We start from the raw sequence: 16,666 nt of genomic DNA on the forward strand, positions 1-16,666 counted from the left end.
TGTAAGACACCGGCTGCCCTTCCCAGTGTCTGGATTTGTCTCCTGGGGCCTCTGGCTTTGGGGCATGCTGCAGTTGGGATGGGATTGGTTCTGATGCTTCCAGAACCGATACTGGACCCACCCTACCCTGGACGTAATGAGCGTCTGGCAGAAAGTTGCTCCCTTCCTTAAGCTGTGATCCAGTGTGTGGTGCTTGCGGTTTTATAGCATGCGGGTGGTATTAATATGCCTTGTAAAAGTCAGTCAACCAAGCAGAAGGCTCTATCTCTGGCCATAAAATGACGTCTGAAGAACATCTTAAGTAAGGACACTTCCTTGGTTGCAGATTGAGTCTTTGGAGCATGACCTGCAGGCCTCTGTGGATGAGCTCCAGGATGTTAAGGAAGAACGATCTTCCTACCAGGACAAAGTGGAGAGGCTCAACCAGGAGCTGAACCACATCCTGGGTGGCCATGAGAACCGGATCATTGACGTGGACGCCCTGTGTATGGAGAACAGGCAAGTGGCCAGGCCCAGGCGGGCACTGCGGCCGAATGCTGGCTGGGACCTCCCTGCAGCCCGATTCCCATTTGCCTTCCAGTGAGAGTCCCAACGCTGAAATGGTGGCATTAATGTCACCTATCAGTTGTGAAAGTCCGAAAAGAAGCCCCACACACCTACCTGCCTGCGTACCTTCCCCTTTCTCTCTCCCCCGACCCTCCCCACCCTCCAGGTGGGCAAGAAGGGGAGGGAGCCAGCGACAGCCGCTAGGTATTGCTATCAAGGAGAGGGAAAAGAATAAGAAAATAAATTGAGAAACTCCCCTAGCTGTGTCTTTTCCCCGAGGCAAATTTCAGTGTGTGCGTGCCCATGTGTGCCCGCGTGTGAGTGTGTGTGTGTCTAATTTAATGTTATGTCTGGTGTCGCCTCTTCCAGCCTGCCTTCCCAGTGGAATCCTCTTAATGAGAATTATGTGAAAACTGTGTTGCTGTCCCTCAGGGGATCTGTGCAGAAGGCTGTTCTAAAGTGGGGTTTCTGTGATTTGGGCATATTTGACCTTGATCGCATCCATTTAAGAAAAGGTCACAAAGATGCACTTTTCTCCTCCTCTGCTGGTGGTGAGGAGGCATTCTGTGTACACGATGGCTCTGGAGGCGTGCCGTTTTCTTTTTTTTTCCGGCTCCTGCTTGCGTGTCTGTATTTTTGTGTCGCTCCCAAACCCTCCCGAGGTGTATGTTTTCTTTTCCAGGTACCTTCAAGAGCGGTTAAAGCAACTCCACGAAGAGGTCAACCTCTTGAAGTCAAACATCGCCAAGTACAAGGTAGAGAATCCCGACGATGCTGGCAGTGATTCACCGTGATACGTCTAAATGCCATCCTATTTTAATTCCCTGTCGTGTGCCAAAGACATCTGAGTGCTTGCCTGCCCTCCCAGATAGAGTAAAGAGCTTTAACGTGGGTAGCCAGGGAGAGTTAAACCCAAAACAACGAGCGCAACAAAAATAGCCTCTGCAAGAGCCCCCCGTTGCCGTTACCTGGACGGGGCCGCGTGACAGCCTCGGTCCACGCAGACTTAGGTTCCTCACCTGCTTTTCGATGCAGTGTCCTGTCATCTGACACTATCTGTCTCATAATCACCCATGAGAAAATGGTTTCTGAGCAAAGGGAAGCGACCAAGATGGGGGAATCGCAACCTAAGCGAGGATGTTCACGTCACACTGAAAGGACAGAGTGTTTAAATTCTCCCACTGTTGTTTAGACTAATTCCAGCACCATTAGTCTGATAATATCTATTTCTGCAGATGTTCGTTGTGAGCGTTATAATTAGAAACATCTCCTGGGCTTCTCTGCTTTGAAAATAGATTGATTTCTCTTCCTGAGGGTGCACTTGTACAGCAGTCTAGATGCTTGGGAGAACCTTCTCATTTTCCTGGCTTTCGACGTTAGCTTTTTGCTCAGAAGCCTCTGTGCTCCTCTTCCTTTTCCACGCTGTGGGGGCCACACTCTACGCTAGTCTATATATATATACGCATGGAGCCAAAGAAGAATACGGCTTTTGAAGTTGTATAATTAATACATACATTTAAAAAATGTGTGTATGCATTCGTTTAACAGCCTTTATTTGGCTTTTCAATATGCCAAGCACTGGGTATACAGGGCGTTATCAATTTTAACGTGAGGGCCCGCGATAGGAATGGCACTCGGGTGGCACACGTGCACCTCCGAATCTTGAGTCCGTGGCAGCCGTCTTCACCGGCCAGGACTTTTTCCAGCCCAGACACCGGAAGCCTTCCAAAGGCCAATAACGATCTTTTGGCATTGGTGAATGAAAGTAGACCCGTTCTCCCTCTCATGCCTATTCAGGAGGGGTTTCCATAACTAGTGACTTCACACATTAGATGGAGTTCTTGCTTCAGGCTTGATTTAATTTAATGAATACACATCGAGTGCCTTTTATATATAGGAGAAGGTAATTGCTGTCATTCTGCTGGGCACCAACTTTAAAAACAAAACAAAACCCACAAAACTCTCTACCAGGTCCATAAATTTCATGACTCTTTGACAGGCACTCGGAATTTTAAAAGTTGGGTCAGCATTGGGGTTTGCCAAGGGTTCCCATGAGCCAGATGGGGGGGGAACGCGTCTCCTACAAGTAGGTATTTTTCTATTATTTGGCTTTTTTTGATAGAGGTTTGTATTTTCTCCCCATGCTGCTGTAGAATGCTCTCGAGCGACGGAAGAACTCCAAAGGCCAGAGTAAATCTAGCAGCAGTGCGCTGACTGGAGTCCTGTCTGCAAAGCAAGGTAGGGTGTGTCCTCTGGAGGGACCTCTTATGACCACAGAACGCGGGGGATCTGGGCCCACAGCTCTGTTTGTGGATTGGGATCCAAGGTGATTCTTAGAACAGCCCTTCCCAAACCTCTGCCTGCATCAGCATTGCCTGGAGGGCTTGTTTTAAAACACAGATTACTGCCCTCCCTCCACACCCCGGAGAGTTTTCGATTTAGTAGGTCTAGTGGGGCCCCCAGAGAATATGCATTTCTGCAAAGTTCCCAGGGTCCCTGCTGCCGGTTCTGGGATCCTGCTTTGAGAACCGCTGCATTAGATGTGTCTCTAATAACGGGACCCCATTCACATCTGTTCCCCTATACTGCGCTCTTCCTTCAGGAATGCTTTCCCTGCTCTGACCCCGGCTTTAGCATCCCTGAGTACATGCTCCAACCTCGTCGAGTTTCTCCTTCTTCTGGCCTCTGTGACCAGAATAGAAAAGTCTCACAGCTGCTGAAATCATTTTATCATGGAACATGTGCCTTTTTCAAAGAAGCTTTTATTGATTGCAATTCTGTTCCTCCTCCTTGTCGATTCTGATGAAAAATAATGATCTTCCAGGAACAGTCCAGGGGAATAAATAGCAGAGAGCTTACTTCTGACACTTAATATTTGGGAATTCAGTTCTCGACGTAAGCCTCAGGTTGAACATGCCCGACTGGCCCACTTTCGGGTTGTCGGCTGTGCAGACCAGCAACGATCATATGGCAGTCTTAATCAGGGCTGGAGTGGCTAGGAAAAATAAAAGTGCTGAGTCTCCAGCCAACCTGATAACCAAAGCACTTTTCCAAGCAACTTCTGTTTTTCCACTAAAAAAAAAAAAAAAAGAATACCCTAGAATTGTTTTTAAACAGAAAACTACAATATTCACAGAAATGTGAAGTGGCCCATGTGAGTTTTAGCTCTGAACACCCTTGATGGCCAAACATCTTTGGAGGGCGAGGCCCAGTCTTATCATGGGTGTGGGGAATGCTGGCCACACTCAGTCGCCACAGCAGAGCCATATGCCTGGCTCAGCCTTTCTGGAAGACCTCTGGCAACTTCTTTTGAAAAACCTTGAACTCATCCCCTTTGAGCAGCAAGAAGTAATTACAGATGTATGAAAGCATACGGCTTCAAGAAAGCTCTTCCTATATTAGAGCCACCAAAAAAAAAAAAAAAAATCGTAGGAAAGAACATAAATGTCCAGCAGGAATTAAATAAATTATTGTATATCTACATATGGGCTACCAAGCTGCCATTACATCTTACGTGTTAGAAGATATTAAGGATGGAGGAATAGGGTTAAGTGAAAGAAGAAGAGCTTTTTCCCATTCTAGAAGAAAAATGTATGAATCGGTATATCTACATGTAGGCATATAGAAAATGATCAGAGATACAGTGAGGGATTTTATTTTTTTTTTGTCTCGTAGGAGTACAAGTGGTATCTTTTTTTGTGGTGACTCTTAATTTCTAAAAACATGCAGACACAAAACATATTTTGCATTTGAAATAACGTCCCGTGTGATCTCGCCGTCCACTGAGCATACCACTCCGTAGGAAACCACCCCAAAGGAGCTCAGGACCAGAGTTATTGATATTTGCATGGCTGTGTGACCTTCAGCTAATGTTTTTAATCCATCACCACCTTGCTTTCCTGTTCATGAAATGGGAATAAATAATACTTCCCAGGTGGGTTTTTCTTTAAATTGGGGGCCTCAGATGAGTTAGTTTGGAAGTGTTTTGAAAGGGCAAAATACTAGACAAATGCAAAAGATTCTTATCACCTTAAAAAAATTGCCAATAAAAGTCCATGAGACTTTCTTTGTGTCTGCTCAACCCTCACACTGAATTTTATTTTGTTTTACTTTTGACACCTGAAACGGAGTCTGCAATATAACATCATAGCATTCAGAAGCTGGGAGCCTCTCCCAGCTTCATTATCCAGGACAAACAGACACTGGTTTGCATTCCAGTGTTCCCGAAGGACTTAACACTGAGCTGCAAACTTTATATTCCCCCTAGTTCAAGATCTGTTATCTGAGGATCATGGGTGCAGTCTCCCGGCTACTCCACAGTCCATTTCTGATCTGAAGTCTCTGGCAACAGCCCTGCTGGAGACGATCCACGAGAAAAACATGGTCATCCAGCACCAGAGGCAGACCAACAAGTAGGTGGCTGCACCCTTGGGGGGTGGGGTGGGCGGGAGAGATGTGGGAGGCTGGCTGCCGGCCGTGGGTGGCAGCCGGGTGGGACTGCAGGCCTTTGGGGAGGGGAGGGCAGCCGTTAGGTGTGGAAGGAAGCTTCCTCAACTGGAATGACGTGTCTGCATCACAACAGTATCTTAGCGGTTCTCCAGAGCCGGGTGGGGGCACACTACCAGCCATTGCACACTGAACACTCCCTCTGAGCCTATTACACACAGCTTTGACAGTACAACTGCGCGGGTAACTCGCCCTACCTCCCCTGCAGGTCCCCTCGTGGGGGGGTACCCCTCAGGGCCACTGTAACCTATGGCATGACGTTGAGGGGTCCTGTCTAGCAGGAACGCCAAGCATCAACTTCCATGGGCACTTGGGCCTAGGAGGGAGTGTCATGTCTCTTCCAGAGAAGCGAAAGAGGTGGTGTGATGGAACCATTGAAATACAGGCTCTCCCTTGGTTTTTATAAGTATAGTGACGAGGTGGGGCAAATTCCTCTGAGTTATAGGAACAGTGTGAGACACAGGCAAAATTGGAGGTGTTCAGAGCATGGTGAATAGGCAATAATAAGAGCAACAGACATTGCAAACAGGGCTTGGCTTTGAGGACAAGTGACCACACTCCGAAGGGCCCCGCACTTGGTCCAATAGTCTTGAGATGCTTAGTCATTTTTTAACAAGGCGGGCTGCGTTTTCATTTCACCGCCCCCCCCCCAAATTACATGGCCGATCCCACTTCTAACACCTCCACACAGAACCAAGAGGAAGGCGCAGAACACAGGAGCAGGCACTGAGAAGCTGGGCTTCCAGGAGGAGGGGAGGGATGCGGGATCAGCTGAGCTTCCAGGAGGAGGGGAGGGATACGGGATCAGCTGGGCTTCCAGGAGGAGGGGAGGGATACGGGATCAGCTGGGCTTCCAGGAGGAGGGGAGGGATACGGGATCAGCTGGGCTTCCAGGAGGAGGGGAGGGATGCGGGATCAGCTGGGCTTCCAGGAGGAGGGGAGGGATGCGGGATTGATGTCCTGGCGACAGGCAGGGGGTGGCGGGGGGTGGCTGGGAGATGATGGAGAGTATTGTAAAAACCAAAAAGAAAAAAGAGAAGCCAGGAGTGAAGGGCAGATGGCCGGGGATGAAGATACCCTTACAGGAAGGCGGAGAGCAGTGGAGGGAGTCTGGCAATCTCAGCGGGATGACGGGGTAATTTATTGACAGAAGTTTTCAGAAATTCTTTTAAAAGAAAACCCGAACCAAGGAATGAAACGGGCAGGTGCTAAAATGCAGATACTCCTCAGGGGAGGGAGAAGAAATGGAAATATCCCCAGAATAGGTATGAGGTCTATTTTATCCAGGCGGACTCCCCCGCAGCCGGTGGTGTTCCGCATGAGCCTTCTCTGTCCTCGCTGACTCCCTCTGAAGCACCCACTGGGGCTCTTTGAAACCTTCGCGGGCCTTCTAAGCCCCAGTGGGTTCCCAGCAGGTAACCTCGGCTTCTGGTTTACTGAGAAAATAGACGCTCTGCACCATGAGCCCCCAGAATGACTCTCCCCTCGAACCCGGGCTCTCCACCCTCCCCTCCTGTCTCCGGGAGACACCCTGGGCCCCCAGCCTGGCGGGCCCCACCCCTTCCCTCCTCTGGGCCTGGCTGCCCTGTGAGCACCTCTTCCCACCTGCTCACCCCACCCCTCCTCTGGCCCCTGCTCTTCCCCCAGAAAGCACACGGAGCTCCCCGGACCCCCAAAGCCTTTGCCCAGCCGTGCAGCTCCCCCCCTGAATTCCGCTCACCCAGAATCTCTGTGAACAAGAGGGCCACCTTTGCTGCTTCAGCAGCCACCCCCTCAAAGTGTGTTGGGGGGGGCACACACTTCTGTGTCAGAATCACTTGGAGGCACTGGTTTTGAAATGCAGATTCGGTGAGGGGCGGGGGCGGAGGGGGGGTAGGTTCTGGAAGGAATGTCGGGGTTCTTGGATCTGAGCAAGCCCCAAGGGATGCTGTGCACAGGAAAGAAAGACCACCCCCCGCTTCAACACCTCCCAAGACCTCTTCCCAAATTTTCCACAGCAGTTTTCCTTCGGGGGTCCCCAGTACCCCCAAACCCCACTTTCTGAGTCTGTTCCTTTTACAGCTTCTCTGCCTCCCAGCTCCCGTCTTGCACTCACCTCCTTGGATTCCTCTGACTTTCTCCTCACCCCCTTGATTCCCTCCACACCTCTCACTTCCACCCCAGGTCTCCGCAGGTCTCCTGCTCTCCTTACCCCGCTGGGGGTGTCGGGGGGGCTTCATTCCCCCCATCTTTGCCTCTCACTCTCTGCAGGCTCTCCTCACAGCTCTTGTCCCACCTCGCCATCCAGAGCAGGACCCACATTTCCAACTGCTAGGTTGACGGGTTCCACATCCCTTTGGCCCTTCACATTTCAAGGAATATAGACCTCGGGGCCGTCCATTCCTCAGTACGTTTTAAGACCCTTCACAGTGCTTGTGCCCTTTGACCCACAGGCTGTGCATCTAGGAACTTATCCTAAAGGAAAAGCTCAGTGGGATGCCCTCAGATTCATACATACGGGGTTCACCATGGATTCGTTTATAAGAGGGAGGAGAAAACAGCAACAGCCCAAATGTTTTTATTTGCATTTTATTTTATTTTGAGAGAGGGAGACTACAGGAGCACAGAGGGAGAGGGAGAGGATCTCAAGCAGACTCTGCGCTGAGTACAGAGCCTGACTCGGGGCTCCATCTCACGACCCTGAGATCATGACCTGAGCCACAATCAAGAGTCGGATGTTTAACTGAGTGAGCCACCCAGGCACTGCCCCCCTGAATGTTTTTAAGTTGGAGACTGGTTAAGATCATAGTAAATCCATAAGATAGAATATTGTGCCCCCATTTGAAGTATGATTCGAAGAATATTTAATGGGTGGGCCCTGCCCACCATCAGAATCACTGTTCTCTCCCAGTGGGGAGGATGGTGCTGAGCCCACATGGGTGCTTATGATTATTTAATGAATGGATTATCTAATCCTTTTTCTTGCTCCCTTAATACACTTTACGGTTTTCATGGATTTGGTATTTATTTCAGGTCCTTGTCGTGGGCCTTCAGTGTATACCGCCTCCCCGCCCCCTCTGCTTTGTCACCCCTTCTTCCTTGGGGAGACCCCCTCCTCATCAACCCTCCAACCTCAGACCCCGGGCCCTCCACCACTGCCCACCCCAGCGCTCTCACACCTGCCCGCCAGCTATAGTTCGGAGCACGGCACAAACCTCCCCTCAAAAGCTGGACTTGACTTTTTTGTTTGTTTCAAGTTTTTTCTTTAAATTCTAGGCAGTTAACATGTAGTGTGATACTGGTTTCAGGGAAAAGCTGGACTGTTAAAGCAGAGTCCTGCTCAGTACCCCCAGGCCGTCAGCCCGACGCTCCTGCCTCTCCAGACAGACTGATTTCCTAACGCGTTCCTGCCATAACCCTCTGTGACCAGCACACCCGTAGCTACGTTCCATGGGCTCTCACCTTCTGTTTAAAAAAAAACAGACATGCTCGTTCTACTAGGATTAATTTTGTTTGTTTTTGTTTGTTTGTTTGCTTGCTTTTGTTTTTTTCAGGTTTAATTTTGTTGTAATGCACCCTGTCCTTTAATAATTTTGTAGCATCTCATGGTTCACATTTTAAAATGTTAAACGATGTGTCTCTAAATTACTACCATCTCTCAGCCATCCAATTCCCCTTCCTGGAAGGAACCCCCATTCCTTACTTATGTATCTGTTTGCAAGGATGCATATGTAAGTAAATGTGTAATACGTTTACCCAGACATATATAAATACTCGTGTATGTTTATATAAGTATAGATATTCTTTTTTCTCTTCCTTCCTCCCTTCCTCCCTGCCTCTCTTTCTTTCTTTCTTTCTTTCTTTCTTTCTTTCTTTCTTTCTTTCTTTCTTTCTTTCTTTCTTTCCTTTTTACAAGTGATAGCTGGTATTCATTAAAAAAAAAAAAGTCGTTTCACTGTTCTGCACCTTTCTTTTTCTCTCCATAATGATAGATCTTAAAGATTGCTTCACATCAGTACATAAAGTACCTAATGTGCCATTTTTAATACTTAGGAGGCCTTTGGTTTCACACTTTCAATAAATGTTTTATTTGGGGGCATGTAAAAAAACTAATTATACAACAAACGGAGCGGGGGCTAGGAATAGAATCTGGATCCCGTCTGCTTGCTGTGATTCCCCTTGACTTAGCCTTTTGTAACTAAGATAATGCAGTAGTTTTATTGTGGAGCATTCCGTGAGAGAATGGAGGTATCCTGTTCTGTAGGCCTGTGCTCCCCCTACTGGCTTTCCCCTGCCTGACAGTCACCCCTCCCTCCCCCAACACACACCTTGGGAAGCCCAAATGGGAGCCATCTTGAAGAACTGGTGAATCCACATTCGACTTTATATTTTGTGAGGATTTTCAATTAATAGGCATTTTCCTGGAGGTACTCATCACCAGAGAGTTGGCAGTTGTCTTACTTCTGCTAAAGAAGGGATGAGGTTACTGTGACTTATCAATAGGTAGCTTGGAAGTTCATGATCTTGGTAGCAGCATGAGCTGCCATGGATCAGAGCAGAGATGCAAAAGAAGGCCACCTGGGGTGGAGGTGGTGGCAGGGAAGAGCCACAGTCCCTTCTTCTTTAGGATGGGCCCTCCCCCAAGGACCCTCACTCAGGGGTTTCTGCTCCCCGTGTTGTCTGGGGAGCAGGAAGTAGACACACGGTGGTGGCCAGCTCCTGGGTTAGGTTGGCCTTTGCAGATCCCCAATGACATTGTTACTATCAGAAACTACTACTAAACACCTATCTGGAGGCCTGATGTCTTGAGGATTTTCCTAGACTCCTGGGTAGACATGGGCTGAAATCCCTCCTAAAACAAACCATAGCTAAATAAAAACCTTATCTTAAAATCTCCCCCATCCTACAAAAAAAAAAAAAAAAAAAAATCCTCTCTCAAACCTGTTTATGCCTCAAGCTACTGCCCTAGCTGTCTCCTCCGATTCCCTGCTGAACTCCTTGAAGAGTCATCTGTATTCACTGCTTACAGTTGCTCCGAGTCTCCTTCTCTCAACCCTGTCGCTTGGATTCTGGATTTCACCCCCTCCACTGTCCTAAAACATCTCTCTCAAGGGTCAGGCACATCTTCTAGGTGGACTTCTTTCATCCCATGTGACCACTTTCCAGAATGAGACGATATTGACCCCACCCCACCTGGATCTCTCTCCCCTTGGCTTCCAGGCACATGTTGCCCGGCTCTCCTCTTCCCTGGCCAGCTGTGCCTCTCTAGTCTTTTCTTGCCTTTCACAGGAGATACTCCAGGGCCCAGTTCTGCTGACTTCTCACACTGTGCCGGTGAGCAGACCTACCCCCAGCCTCTATGCTCACCTCTGCACTCCCAGACTTTCCTTCGGCCACGAGGCCAGCTGTCAGATGCCTCATCTCCCTCCGTGTTATTACTCCATTCGGTTGACTTCCCACGTCCCCACTGGCTTGTTTTGAGCTGACTTGGACATTACTGTGCGGACTGGCCTTTCTGCTTCTTACTCATACTCATTCCGGTCCATTCTGTACTCTGCATCGAGAATACTTCCCCTAAGCTTCATTATGCTGCTTCTGTGCAGGTTTTACTTCCAATATCTCACTGTTGCCAGTGTCTAAAAATCTCACCATTCTCAATTTGGCAACAAGATCATTCATGATCTGGGTCCTTAAAAACCACTCTGGATTCATCTTTCATTTACTTCGCTCCCACTCTGTGCTTCTGCTGAAGTATTTGTGCACTTCCAGGCCGACGTTTTGATTCTGGCCTCCCCCTCCACTCCCCAGCCGTGTCACCCTGGGCGAGTTAGTTGACTTCTCTGAATCCCCGTTCTCTCATCTATAACCTAAGCACATTAAGGGCTCCCTCATCAGTTGTTGCAAGGGGCAAGGGAGATAATACCTGTGCAGTGCTTAGAGTAATACCTGCGAGAGAGCAAGTGATGGAGAAATAGTATTCCTACCTTGGACAGGCTCTGTACATGCGTGTGTCTCTTTGTGTGTACGTCTGTCTCCCACTGGACTTTTAGTCCCTCCAGCACAGGGACACAGGCTGCTTCTGTTCGCTGTCCCCTACAGCCTCAATATTTGGGTGTTGCATTGGTCAGACTGAGCCCACTGGACTCTATTCCTCATCTACTGCCTTCCTCAGTGCATATTGCCATCTCCCTCGGCTGCACCACACCTCGTTCAGTGCACCACCTGCCATGTTTGTTCCATGTCTGAAGCCAATCAAGAAGAGCCTTTTTGTCATTTGAGGAATCTTGGGTCATATCACAGGGCAGCGGGGCTGCATCTGTATTTCCAACTGTGAACAGTTTTTAAAGAGTACTCGCTCCAGACACAAGAATGCTTGTGTAAATTAAAATGCCATTATGAGATGTTGGTTAAGACCATGCACTTTGGTGGGAAATTGAGTTGTAGGTTCAAATCCAGACTCATCACCAGCTGAGTTCTGCTTGTGATTCTGGTCAAGTTAACTGATTTCTGTGCCTCTGTGTCCCAATGAGAGGAGTGGAGTAGATTGTGGAGTAGAGAGGAGTGGAGGAGAGGACTGAGGGTTGGCAAAAGACACAGCTTAGAGGTCAACTGTGTGCCTTTGGGCAGTTTACTTAACCTCTCTGTTCTTTAGGGTCCACATTTGTAAAAAAAAAAAAAAGGATAATAATACAACATGCACTGCAGGGTTTTTGTCAGGTCAGATGAGCTCACGTAAGCTCAGCAGGTGTTCAGCGTGGGCTCAGACTCATAGCCAGGACCCAGGAAATATTAGTTTCGCTGTTCATGCTAACAGTAGTGTGGTTGCTATTGTTTTAGATAATGTTATTGCTACTATTATTGCTAGCACAACTCCCATTGGGTCCATTTTATTACCTCCAGCTCTGTATCAGATGCCTGTGTAAGGCCAAAGAGAGCAGTCACCACTGACAGACAGGCAGGTCCCTCAAAGTACGGGACACCAGCAAGTTCGCCTCAGTCCATTCCTGAGAGACAGGGCTCTGTTGTCTGGGAATATCGGGAAAAAAAAACAAAAAACAAAAAAAACCCCAAATGTCTCTTCACCACGCCTCCAGACGTTGCTCTGATGGCATCCTTCAGCATACACAGAGGAGTTAAGCCTTATCTTTTGTTTCCAAGAGGCAGCCACATACAGATGATCTGATCTCGTTAAGAAACAGGCATCAACTTGAACTCTGCTGTGATTGCATCTCAAACCCATCAGCTGGTGAAAAGGGAGCTCGGATCAGAAGGTCTGAGCAAAATATTGAAAGCGAGATTACGAGGAATGGTGTTTATTGAAGGGTCAGAGACATGAAAGCAGAATAGACCCAACAAATAGGGTGAAAATTGAAAGTAATTGATAAAGTCTATGCAGAATTTAAGACTTAAGGAAAAGCCTAAGTGAAGAAAACCACATATAGTAATGTCAGAGTTTTCTGGGAACTCAAAGGGAATATTAATTAAGATGCTGCAAGTCAATTCAGGTAAAATAAGGATGAATCCAAAGCCATATATATATGTGCAGATATATACATATTCATGTCTCTGTGTGTATGTGGGTGTGTGCAGCTATCTCTGGAATATAAAGAGAGGTAGGAGAACAATTCTGGCTTCTGATTTCTCTCGCTGAAAGGAATTGAAACGTTGCTATTAAGGTGATTTCCACGTCATTTTAGCACGGCAGCACCAAGAAAATCCCCCAAATACTATAAAGACTGGTTTTTCAATTTCCAGGCCAAAGGAAAATGATTGAAGTTTTAGATGACTATGAAATCATTTCCCAGCCATGTTTAATTTTGTGTAGCGTGGAAGAGGGGAAATACCTGCCTACGTTTATGTCTTTCCATGCATACAAAGTTTGGCTTCCAAGTAGTAAACAGTATAATCTTTTCGGACACACGTTCTAGAAATAATATGCCACAACGTGTCAGAATGGTCGCCTTGGAAATCGGTGTAATTCTTCTAGCGATCCTGCAATTGCTGGAAGTTCTTTGGAAATGCCTGTTTCTTCATTCTTTCCATAGATAATTGCAAGCCTTGAGAAAAGGAAAGCCGTTTTCTTTAATCAAGTATATTTATTGAGCACCTACTGTCAACCAGGCATCCTGCTAGGTATCAAGGATGTGGAGATCAGTAAGACACAGGTTAGGTCTAAGCAGGCAGATCTTATTATTTTATTGACTCAACACCATGTTACCAAGCATGTTCGCCCATCTTATTTGTTAGACTTGATTCTTTCCAGAACTCAGATCTACCCTCAAAGAATCAGGTGTGATACTACTAAGGGTATTCAAAATGAATTATAATTTTTTAAAAAGATTTTATTCATTTATTCGTGAGAGACACAAAGAGAGAGGCAGAGACACAGGCAGAGGGAGGAGCAGGCTCCTTGCAGGGAGCTGGATGCGGAACTCGATTCCAAGACCCCAGGATCACAACATGAGCCAAAGGCAGATGCTGAACCACTGAGCCACCCAGGTGCCCCATCAATTATAGTTGTTAGCAATGAGCAACTCGAAATTGCATAAGACATTTGGGCAATGATGGAATAATTGTTTAGCTTCCCCACCGTTGTGGGAAAGGACTCACTTGAATGGCAACTTTAATATTTTTTAATCATTCACTTTATATTTTCATGTGTACTCTCAATAGTGTGTGTGTAATATATTATATATCGTACATATATATTCTTTGCACATGCACACACACTGTGCTTTCTACATACACCTTAAATCTCAAAACCTTTTCTCTGAGATGCTCATTTGTCTGTTGCCATTTTCTCCCATTTTCCAGAATCCTAGGGAATCGGGTGGCTGAACTGGAGAAAAAATTAAGAACTCTGGAAGTTTCTGGTTTGTGGAGTCTTCCAGGTAAGCCAACTTTGTGAAAGTTATTTTCCATTTTTTTTTTTTTTTTACGTAAGCCCTCACATAATTATCCTTTTATTTGAAGATCATTACTGAGAAATTTATAAGCACTTTAAACTTAGAAGCCATCAATTTTGAGGAAATCAGAAAAACTCAGTAAATACGCAAGTTTTCATCTGTGAAACAATGACGTCTTGCTGGCCTAAATTCAGAAATTGTCATTGTCTATGTGTACGTTTTATTCTTCACCTTTGCAAGTATAGTAAATTGTTTCATTTTTTTTACCCATAGGTATCTTAAAAAGACTTGTTCGTTTGAATTATCATCCCTAAAATTGAATATAAGAATGTGCAGAGATTTGTTCAATTTACTTATCAGTCCTAAAAATGAATATAAGAACTGACAAAAATGTGCTCTATTTAATTATCATTCCCCAAAAATGAATGAATCACACCTAAAAATAAATATGCTGACAAAAGTTTGTTCTATTATCATTCCTAAAAATGACTGTAAAAATGAGTTTAAGAACCTTCCTCCCCCCTCTCTGCCCCTACCCCATTTTATGCAGCTCTAAAAATCAAAATTCCCTTTGGAGATTTTTTTTTTCCTGCAGTTGTACATGTTGTGAGGAAACTCTGCTGTTTCACTTTAATTAGCTATATTTATCCTAATAAATACCCCCTTTATGAGACCCCCCCCCAGCCTCTATTCCCCTTCTCTTTACACTCTCCAGAAACTTGTATTTATCATTCTCCACCCCCTCCCTTTCCCTGGAAGCAGGATTGTACATATATTTTTAGTTACTTAACCTTTCTGCACAAACCAGCCTCCTCTACCCTTGAATCATATCAGTTGCTGCCCTGTTGTAATGTTCGAGAAATGAAAATTGCCATAGGGACATGGACAACAACAGGTTTTCTTAATGTAAATCTGAATAGCTGCCTTAGGTTGCCTGCAAGTGCATTTCATAAATTGGAAGTTTTAACAGAGATTCCTTGAACTTGATGTCAAAAGACCTAACAGAACTAATTAGTGGCAAGTGCCATTCTGGGGATTTGAATGATCCATTTTGCACGAGAACCTTTTGATGCCGTTAAAACCTTATCTTCTTTGAAGGCCTTTCTTTTTATTGCATTGAATTTCAACACAGTCAGGCAAATTTATCGTTTATTTGTGCAGTCAGATTGCTATTTCTGTGCATGTACTGGAGTTTTGATTTTTTTTCCCCCTTCTCCAAATGACTTAGTGAAATTTCACGATGTTTTATTTCTACAATTTATGTAAAAAGATGGAAGTTGAATAAGTAAAGGAACGCTGAGAATTTCCTCTCTCTGGTGTTGTTTGGTCTGGGTTGGAATGGCTATTATGCATTAACAATTCTTTCTTTCCTCCTTTTTTGCTGCCTGAAGGCCTGAGCTACAATGTTTCAGTAGGATTCGGGAGTATGTTCTGTTTAAAATATTTGTGTTTGTGGCTAATATCAGCAGTGCATTAATGTCATCCCTGCATGTAAATAAATAGAAATGCATTCTCTATGTATCATTGCACTTTTCTGATTAGAACAGTCAATTGAAATAGAGAATTCAATTAGTACCCGGCAAATATTAAATGGTAAAATGAGCTTTGAGGGACCTGGCTAAATCGATTTTATGCCACGGCCGAGTTTGTTTTAGTACCTGGCCTCCACACAGACACGAAGTGGGGGGACAGGAAAAACAGTGGGGCCTCCCCAGATGTCACGACAAGGCATCGCCTTGTGACATTTTTAAACCACAGAGGGAAATAGTAAGGGAAGGGCCTCTTGCCATATAAATCCAATCAGCCCCTTCCATCCGCTCATTGGTTCCTGGTCCCCATTTAACCTACCGAGTAGTGGAGCAAGGGGAAGCAAGGGGCAGCGTGTGCTTTCCTCCTCCCTCCCCTTCTCCACCTCCACCTCCTTCTCATCCTTTCCTCCACCTTTCTCTTTTTCTTCCATTTTTCTTCCTCTTCCTCCTCTTCCTCTTCCTCTCCCCACATAGAAGCCATATCAGTTGCAACCCCCGGAGGGGAATGAGTCCCAGTAATTTTAGAGAATTGCTAGCTTTCTCTTACTTATGAGCATCTTGAAAGGATCAGTGTTGTCTTTAACAAATCAGTCCATCAGTGTGTTGAAACCTTTTTTTTTAAAAAAAAAAAAAAGATTTTATTTATTTGAGAGAGAGAGAGAGAGAAAGCACAAGCAGGGGGAGCAGGAGAGGGAGAATCAGGCTCCCCGGGGCAGGAAGCGTGATGCGGGACTTGATCCCAGGACCCTGTCTGTGATCATGACCAGAGCTAAAGGCAGATGCTTAACCGACTGAGGCAGCCAGGCACCCCTATTGATACCTTTTTGAGCATCAACTTTGTGAATTCGGTTCTGCACCAGGGATTCTGGTCACGCCCCTTGCCTCCTCTAAGAATCCAGAGTCCCGCTAGGGAAGTGAGATGCGTACACATGTAGCAGTGACAAGAAAGCAGAAAGTGATGCATAATTAAGTGCCGAGTGATGAAGGCATTGGTGTGTGAGTGAAGAATGTGAAGTCATCGAATGTCAGACCTGGAAGGATGTGGAGAGCCAAGAGTTCCAGGACGGCCAGCACTTGGTGTATATTATGGAACACCCATTGCCGCGCCAGTGGCAGGCATCGCTAATCAATCACACGGCCCTTGCATGCTGCTTACACATGTGGCCCTCAGAACAGACGTCCCCACTGGTTTTCCAGGAA

At 46.3% G+C, this 16,666-nt stretch overlaps 1 protein-coding gene across 2 annotated transcripts in view; it reads left to right on the forward strand.

The window, feature by feature from the left end:
- Positions 1 to 16,666, forward strand: part of CCDC149 (coiled-coil domain containing 149) — a 103,060-nt gene that overhangs the window by 69,170 nt on the left and 17,224 nt on the right. The window contains exons 6-11 of one of the 2 annotated variants that reach the window (XM_077880865.1): positions 326 to 498; positions 1,229 to 1,301; positions 2,700 to 2,784; positions 4,814 to 4,958; positions 13,846 to 13,922; positions 15,329 to 15,361. In XM_077880865.1, coding sequence (XP_077736991.1) covers positions 326 to 498; positions 1,229 to 1,301; positions 2,700 to 2,784; positions 4,814 to 4,958; positions 13,846 to 13,922; positions 15,329 to 15,361 — 586 coding nt within the window. The remainder of the gene's footprint in view (positions 1 to 325; positions 499 to 1,228; positions 1,302 to 2,699; positions 2,785 to 4,813; positions 4,959 to 13,845; positions 13,923 to 15,328; positions 15,362 to 16,666) is intronic. The other variant, XM_077880875.1, reaches the window with a different exon arrangement.

This window comes from Canis aureus, chromosome 2 (assembly GCF_053574225.1).
Source record: "Canis aureus isolate CA01 chromosome 2, VMU_Caureus_v.1.0, whole genome shotgun sequence".
Classification (NCBI taxonomy): Eukaryota; Metazoa; Chordata; class Mammalia; order Carnivora; family Canidae; genus Canis; species Canis aureus.